We start from the raw sequence: 8,692 nt of genomic DNA, 5'->3' as shown, positions 1-8,692 counted from the left end.
AAGACGCCATAAGGGCTTTGACCACCTGTAATTCGCGAACAGGTGCCCAAGTTATGGTACAGGAGTGTTCTTGCATTCTGCCTCCTTCAGAGTGTGGCTGCCATGGTCAGAAATTGAACACATTGAAGCTGAGCTTAGAACACCGAGAATAGAACGCCATAGCTATTGAGCCTTTCATATTAGTAACACAATATGCAGAACGCCGACGAAAAATATACAGTTAAACCTGGATATAATGAAATTGATAAATTCCCGAAAAATTTCGTTATAAAGAGGATTTCGTTATATGCAGGTTCAGCACGAAAATTCGAAAAAGAAACGTTTATCGTATTTACTCGATCCTTATCGCTTACCGATGGCCCCTTTATAGTCCGACGTTATCGGCGCATGGGCCAGCCTCGTTTGCGGCCAGTCATGCTGCGCCGGTTGCGCTGCGCCAGCCGAAACACCATCTGCTCTATACTCCGACGCACGCCGTCGGCTGTTATCTTCAGAGCATGGGCAGAACGATCCCAAGCTCGCGTGCTGCTTTGAACGGCTGTCTGCGACCGTCGGCGAAGAGGGTGGGAGCCTTTACTTCTTCACGTGAAATGGCATTGTGGGTCGACGCAGTCGGCGCGACTAACGCGCGAATGGGTCAGGAGTCCATTCGGCACCGGGCCCGTCGGGCGCGTCGAAGCTGCCGGTTACGTTGGCTGCGCCGGTGCGCTCTACTACAGAGGGGGTCGTTTTCGCCAACGTGACGTAGCGTGCGCACTCGCACTACGTCGGACTATAAACGGCCCTATAGCGTAACCTAGTGTCAGGTTAGTGAAGTGAAGTGCAGAGACTTGCGCAGTAACCAAAGAGTGGTGTTGCCAGCGCGTCGAAAAAAAAGAATGTTTATTTTTTTTCGGCAACTTAAACTGGAAAAAGAGAGTCTGCTTGGTGCATCTGGCAGGCTAGGCCAGCTGCAGCAAGTGACGGGATCAGGTTTGAATGAAGGGAGACGGAAAGGTCATGCCCGCGGCGGCAAGATTGCGGGGTCGAGGGATGCAGGCCCGCCTTGCGCACGCTCGCACGCACGCACGCACACGTGCACTTGCTCTCGCCTCGCAGTCACTGTGAATTTGAGTGTGCCAAGCGCTCGAATTTATATCCAGGAATTTGTTATATGGAGGTTCGTTATAAGCAGGTTTAACTGTATTGTCAAAGTGGATAGACATTCCAGCTTCCACACCAAAGCCTTGCTCACTGAATTAAAAGGCTCAAACACTGAGCGCTCGCTTGAAAGGAGCCTCGATTTCAAATGATGTCTGGGCCCTTTAGTTCAGTGAACGCTAAAATGTCTAGCCACTTTGACAATACACTTTTGGTTGGTGTTCTGTTTATTGTGTTTCTAATATGAGTCTACTTCAGGACCAGATGAGACGTTGTCCAATTATTGATCTTACCGAGCCTCTGTAGAAGGTCCCACAACATGCTGCTCACTGTACACGAAATGATGTTTTATTGACTCGGACATCCACGACTGATGTTAATGACTGTGATGAACTAGAAGATTAAAATTGTAAAAAGTAGGCGAAAAACAGAATGGCACCGGTTCTTCCTAGAAGTACACCCATAGGCATCTTCACTGCACATCACTGTTTGTGGCAGACCTGTCCTTCTCCCCAATGGGCACCTCCTCTGCACTGACCGGCAGTGTGTCGGCCACGGGCGAAGTCTTGTCAATAGCTGGCAAATTGGCACTGTCACCAGTCGGTGCGGCCTTGTCCTCCAGTTGGCACATCTCCTCGAAGCATTGGCACACTCTCTCCCATATTGCGACAGACTGAAAAATGGTGGGCAATGATTATTTGTTACCTCAAAGTGGACAACAGCTTAGACATCCGAATAAAACTGGATCCAACAATCACTCAATCAGGTATCCGCTTTTCCTGCAATGCGGCATTAGCTAAACACTCATTATTCCTACAGCGATAAAAGATGAAGAGAAGGGAAAGACAAAAATGACAGGACTGTAGAATAATGATGCTGTAGGAATAAAGAACCAATACCAACCAGCCCAATTTACCGCAGCATGCAAATTCTGTCGTTTTTAATACAGTTAGCATTCTTTGCCTACTTGAGGCACTTTGAGTGCACCAAGCCTCTCATGCCGATCCAGCAAAACCAAATTGTCTACCAGCTTCGGCCACTAGGTAGGTGCAGCATGTTCAGTTGGTCTGCTTGGCACATCTGCTAAAAGAGGAGATTTCTTTAACAGCGAAACCCAGGGCCAAGATAAGAGGCATAGAACAGAGTGCTCTGTCCCGTGCCTTTTATCATTCTGGGTCGCGCTGTTAAAGGGGCCCTGAACCACCCCTCTGGATGGTGAAATAACATAGTTTGCAGGTAGCATATGCTGTTGTGAACATCTCAGTCAAGTTCTGCTGTCGTACGCGGTTTGTGGAGCTCGCAAGCGGAGTGCGAAGTCACCTTTCTCTCAACCGCTCTCATTTCAAAAACCCCTTGATCCTTGCACTTTTCTGTGCACTTTATTTCTTAATAAAGCACACTCCAATACGCGGCTACTATTGGTTGCTGCGGTCGGCTACACCGCGGCTGCCTCGGTGCCGCCACGAGTCCACTGCTAAGTGCACTGCGGCTCGCTGAGGCCAACCGCGTTTGGCTTACGTTTAGCGCTTTGTAGGCACCAAAATTGGAAGTCTAAAATGAAATTTGAACTGCGCGCCTTGGTGACGTCTCGGAGGCGGAGTGTTGTGGCCCCACCCCACTCCGCCGTAGCCTTTCCAGTGCAAGGCATTGAAGGAGGAAGGGGAGCACAGCGGAGGCCGTGTTTGATTGCCGATAACTCCACTTCTGCTGAAGGCATTGAAGTACTTTTTGCGGCAAAGTGATTCTGAAATAGCCTATTTTTACTTGAAATGTCTTTCTCCACTTCGATGAAAAGTGGTTCAGGGCCCCTTTAATATATATGCTGTTTGACCAGGTTGCTCGTAGTCGTGATGCCATCGTGGTCATTTCTTTAACTGGATGTACATATACCTGTATAGTGTATATGCATGACATGGCAAGAATGAGATGCATTTATAAAATGCATGCAAGACTCAACATGAATGCCATGACATATGATATGACATGACACGCATCAATGACATCTGGCAACACTTTGCAGGACTCCAAATGATGATGGGTAGCCAGATACCTGCAAAATGCTTCACATAACATTGGTTCCCACAGTGCATGGGATCTGCACAATTTTTGTCTTTCCCTTGCATCTGTCTTTTGCGCTGTAGGAATAATGAATCGATACCAACTAGGCAAACTTACTGCTAAGGAAGTCAAAATTAATACTGCTAGCTTACACTTCATTAATGATAGAAATTATACTGAGCCCTGTAAAAGGTCATCGACTTCATAATGCCAAACATATTTTCCTTTGTCACTTAGCACAGCTATGGGCTGCCCATCGGGCCTGGGATGCAGCAGAGAGGCTCAGCCTTTCTATACCGACGTGGGAGTGGCCCACTACGTGCTGACGCGCATTCCGAAGGGCCTTAATAAAGCTTTACCATACCATACTTAAACAGGGTTAGTACACCTCCTTGACACTTTTCAAAACCCTCAAGTTTGAAAAAAAGAGACTCAACGGCCCTTAAAACTCCTTGATAATAAATGCAACCTCTGAATTCCTTGAAAACTAGGGATAGGGGCAACTTTTAAACATTCAAAGTACCAAGAGAGAGAGAAAGAGGAACAAAGAACAAAGAGGAAAAGGCTGGGAGGTTAATGAAGGACATGCTCTGTTGGCTACCCTACACTTGGGGAGGGGGAACAATACGGTAGATGAGAAGGACAGATAAAGATGCAGTTTTAAAACAACAAACTCCACATAGGGGCTATGCCATGGACACTGTCTATAAGGAAACAATCCTAGTATTTTATTCTGAGAGGATTGGCCCAAGCAAAAGGCAGCGTTTCTACCAAAAAGCTCGCCTTCGTGCATAGCGTTCTCTGCCAGCGTTTCCTGGTAAACGTTACAGTTACATAAGCTGCAGTTGCCAGGAAGCGTGAAAAGCAGTCAGGGATCTTTGAATGATATCGTGTTCCGCATCTCAAAAGGCAAAGTTTAAGCATCCTCCAATTTTTTGCGTCAGTTCTGCACGGTTCAGACAGGACTTGAAGCAAACAACCAGCTGTCGCCGTACGTGCCGGTGTAAACAAATGCACCGCTCGAATAAATCGGTATTAAAATGTGCAAAGTTGCATATGCTTGACGCAAAAATACTAAATGTCTTGTTGAGAACAAGTAAAAAAAACAAAAAAAAAAAAACAAGCAGCACATGTAGAAATCAGTGGCGAAATTTTCATAACAGCCATGTGGAGTGGGGGCCATTGTGTTATTGCAGTGTGGCAACAACATCGTCTCATTTGTCTCCCGATGACTCCACTTCTGCCGACAGGGCCTTTGGCACAACACAGCTGTCGCAGGAAGTTGGCAGACCAAAATCGGTATCGTGCCGGTTTAGTGCAATCGCACCTAAAGCTATCTAAACAATTCTAAACTGCCAAAGCAAGCCGACAACACCCGTGTTCGTAGCCTCCTCATCTGAAGTGGCACACCTAGCGGCAGCTGCCGCCGCTATAACAAACTTGGCCTGAAGTTTCGTGACTAGTAGAAAAGCATAAAGGAACTCTGCTAGCACACTGTAACACAGCATAGGAATGAGACACCGTGAACTCAACTGTAAGTTGAGGGATAGCCTCAGAGTTTGGTGCGACGTAGGCGCCAAAATCAGAAAGAAGTAGTAGTGTCTATGTGAACATCCAAAACCAATTTTGAACTACGCGGCCATGGTGACGTTCAGTAGGCAGAGCGCTTTGGGCACGCCCTGCTCCGCCATAGCCTTCGCAGTGCAAGGTATTGAAGGGGCGGGAGCACTGCGAAGAGGATCAAAGGCAGGCGACTATTGACTGCCAATAACTCCACTTCTGCTGAATGCATTGCCATACCTTTTTCTGCAAAGTATTTCTGAAAAAAATCGACAGTTGATGGTAATGCATTTAGCATTGAATCAATATAGTGACACAACATGCTGCCACCGTCGAAACGAGGTCTGTGTGAGGCGTGTACTGCAGTGAGATTCCTCTTTCATACTTCCCCAAGAACACTTGGTGCCATCTATGCTGCCGCTGCTAATTCTGTGCTTGTCCTCCGAAATGCGTGGTGCATGTTGAGAAATGCTTAATGCAGCAACCGGGCTCCTGTCTTGTGCTCCTTTCTGGACGCACTGTGCCATCTGGTGGCGCTGCTGAGAAGTCCGCGCGTGGCCTCCGAGACAAAAAGCGTGGCTCACCGGTGCCTGCAAACACTGAGCATTGTTTCCTCGCTTGCTGCACATTCAGTGGCACATACTCGTGCAGTGACCCAAGTTGTCGAGAGGTTTATTCAAGGGCAGCGCATACCCAGTGCACGTACCCAACACTCCCAAGTCGCAGTTTTATTCAGTGCACTTGTAGCGCTGCCTGCTAAAGCGTCGGTTTGTTGTCCTTGAGGAACCTTTGTGACGTGGGTTCGAATCCACTCAGCATCAGAAAAATTCAGGGCACAATCCCTTTGGCACATACGTAGTTAGCCAAGTTGGCATCAAAGACGTTCATTGAGGAGCGGCAAACACCTACTGGCACACATCCAGTGACCCAAGTTGGCATAAAAGAGCTTCAATGAAGTCCAGCACATTCCCAGTGCTCCAAGTCGGCGTCAAAGTTTCTTCGTGTTTCATCGAACAGCAATACCTACCCAGTCCCGCATCTACAGCGACGCACGTTGACATGACAGAGGTTCGTTGAAGAGCGACACATATAATCAGTGATCCAAGTTGGTCCGATGATCGGTTGGCTTCGAACCCTGCTACCTCAGCAGAGCAGCCCAATGCGCTACCCATTCAATCACTAACTACCCAGTGACCCAGGTAGGCGGGAAAATGGTTAGATGCAAACAAACCTAGATACAAACATAGATAGATAGATAGATACGTGGTCTCTACAAAGTGTGTGAAGTGCCCAAAGAATGCAAAGCGCGTTAACACTCTAGTTTAACTACAAATGCATATCTCGCTTTCGATAAAAAGTGTTTTCAGGGCCCCTTTAAAGTTCCTGATTGCTTCAGCTAGTTGAACAATGGTTTGTTTATTCAAGAATTTGAACTTGTTTCCTGTCCTCTGCTTTATCCGACACTGGCTTTTGTCAATGTTTTGCTTGTTCGGTGTTACTATATCTACTCTTGCATATTGTCAATTTCATGTAATATTCATTTTAACATGGTCATCCCCAAGGTGAGTCTGACTGATCATGTGATCTCGTTTACTTTTAGTGATTTGCAATCTTTAATTTCATGGCTAGTTTACGTGGGTATACACGCACTATAAGTGCTTTCTTTATCGACCATTTGCCAGAATGTTAAACTGTGATAGATTCTGGCCATGATAGAGCATTTTGTCAGACTTCATGAGTTTGCCACTGGACAGGGCCACGTGTTCACTTCTGTACAGGAACATATCTTGATCCACTTTCAATGATAAGTGCGTTTCTTTTCAAAAGTGATGATGACATAATAAACAAAACAAAAAGAAACATGGTTTTCCAAATAAAATTTTTGTTTATAGTACAGCGCTGGTCCTCTGTGAATGCGTTTCTAGTTGTCACAGTCTTATCGCGCTATTTAAACTTGAAGTATCTCGACTTAGCTCTATAAGCAGATAAAAGATGTAATAAAAAAGTGGGCTGCCCACCTCTCTACAGAGCCGGATGTTGGTGCTGACAAAAATGGACAGTGCTTGGGTGAGGTCCCGCTCCTTCTGCTCCCGGAACTTGGCAATCTCTGCTAGAGCTTTCTCAGAAAACTCCCTGAAAAGGCAAATTCGCAGATGCAAATTACTATGATAGGGAATTACTATCATGAGGGAAAGTTCTACTCTGACTGCTTCAGATTTTTCTTCTTTTTTTTTAGCTGGTAATAAGACAATGAAACAACCAAAAGGCTGCAACTAGATAACTGTATGTCATTACTTGAAAATTACTTGCTTTCCAGTCATAAAACAAATATTCAGAAAGAAATTGCCACATCTCTTTTGCTATTTAGCAATGGTGTACATTTGCCCTTCAACTTGAACATTTAACTTCGATGCTACTGCCACTCATGCTATGTTAGCCTAATGTCAATGTATAGCTCAATTTGTTTTGTATAGCTTTTGTTAATCTATTTTTACCTCTATTCTGACCGAACCTTGTTATGATCTTGATTTAGTGCCTTTCCTGCAACAATTTCTAATCAAACTGGCAGTATGTCCTAGGCAAACAAACTGCAATTTCTGATGCAGGGAAAGCACTGAGTGTTTCAGCTACAATGTAAAGCTAATTGCGGATGCATATCATGCTGTTGGCATACTGACTAGCAATGTCATGTGGCAGACTCTACTGCGTAGCATGATGTGCTATACTGTACTTCTACTTCAACGTGTTATCACTGGCTTTACTCTACAATAAAATATAACAAAAACATAGACGTTTTGCCACCTATGCGGGTGGCATCGTCAGTACACAAATGGCAACAAATGGGAAAATACATCCTATTTATGTATGATACTGCCGTAAACATCTGGCAGGGGGCCACGGTTAGAATTGCATGCAGATCGATTGCAACGGATAAACCATGATTCCACAAATTTTCTTGGCCCCCATCGGTGTTCCCGTGCTAACGTGGCTACATTATCACAATCGAACATGTGTCCTTTTGTTAAACAATGATCCACCAGTTCTGTATATGCACGTGTGGCATGCGTGGCTTTTGTAGCATCCCTTAAGTGTTCCCTGAGTCGAGTGCGACATCGCTGCCCCGTCTCGCCAATGTAGCTGGCACCACAGTCCGAGCAGTTGACCTTGTAGACGACACCACTTTGTTCGTCCGGAGGTGTGCGGTCCTTTGGCTTCGGGAACACGTTTGCCAATGTGTATGAGGGTTTTAACCCAGTTCGAACACCCAAAGGCCGTAAAGCCCTGCGCGTCTAATCTCGCACGCGCAAGAAAAGCAGGGAGGAAGCGCGCACAAGCGAGCAAGCGAGGGGGGAGGGATAGCGGGGCGGCGTTGTACTGTACTCTGGCATCAACTGCGTACTGCGTGGCAGCGCGCGGTCGCGCGGGCCGTATCTTGAAAGCAATCTGCGTTGGGGTAGAGTCTAGCAGTGTAGGTGCGTCGGCGGCTCGTAGCTTTGTGCGTGCTGTGTGTTCTCGGCGCTCAGTTTGCGTTGAAGCGATAGACAACAGCACGAAGGTCACTTCGCTCCCTTCTCCAGCGGCACTTCCACACGCCGCCAGCGTTTGACAGCGCGTGTCCGCGCTTATCGAGTGTGATGTGCCACAGCGTGTACCAGCGCGTCGGCAACATCAGCTGGAAAAGGAGAGAGTGCCGGCTTGGCGGGCTAGGCCAGCTGCAGCAAGCAGCAGGATGAGATTTGAATGAAGGGAGGGGAAAAGGTCACGCCCGCGGCGGCAAGATCGCCGGGTCGAGAGATGCAGGCCCGCCTCGCACACGCACGCACGCACACGTGCACTCTCTTCGCATTCCGTCGCGGCGGACAAGGTGCTTCCGGTTGCCGCTCGCGCAAAAATGACAATATTTGGGGCGAAATCTCTAGGTTGTTGGAGGGGG

General features: G+C 47.1%; 1 protein-coding gene across 1 annotated transcript in view; it reads right to left on the bottom strand.

Annotated features, from left to right (window-relative positions):
* Positions 1–1,446: 1,446 nt before the first annotated feature.
* Positions 1,447–8,692, bottom strand: part of LOC119441342 (sorting nexin-4-like) — a 66,913-nt gene continuing 59,667 nt past the window's right edge. Inside the window, exons 10-11 of the mRNA XM_037705958.2 lie at positions 6,777–6,891; positions 1,447–1,813 (exon numbers count right to left, since the gene is read on the bottom strand). Coding sequence (XP_037561886.1) covers positions 1,613–1,813; positions 6,777–6,891 — 316 coding nt within the window. The 3' untranslated portion in view covers positions 1,447–1,612. The remainder of the gene's footprint in view (positions 1,814–6,776; positions 6,892–8,692) is intronic.

Source organism: Dermacentor silvarum, chromosome 2, assembly GCF_013339745.2.
Source record: "Dermacentor silvarum isolate Dsil-2018 chromosome 2, BIME_Dsil_1.4, whole genome shotgun sequence".
Classification (NCBI taxonomy): Eukaryota; Metazoa; Arthropoda; class Arachnida; order Ixodida; family Ixodidae; genus Dermacentor; species Dermacentor silvarum.
The sequence above is the reverse complement of the archived record's forward strand: the minus strand, read 5'-3'. Positions and strand labels throughout refer to the sequence as shown.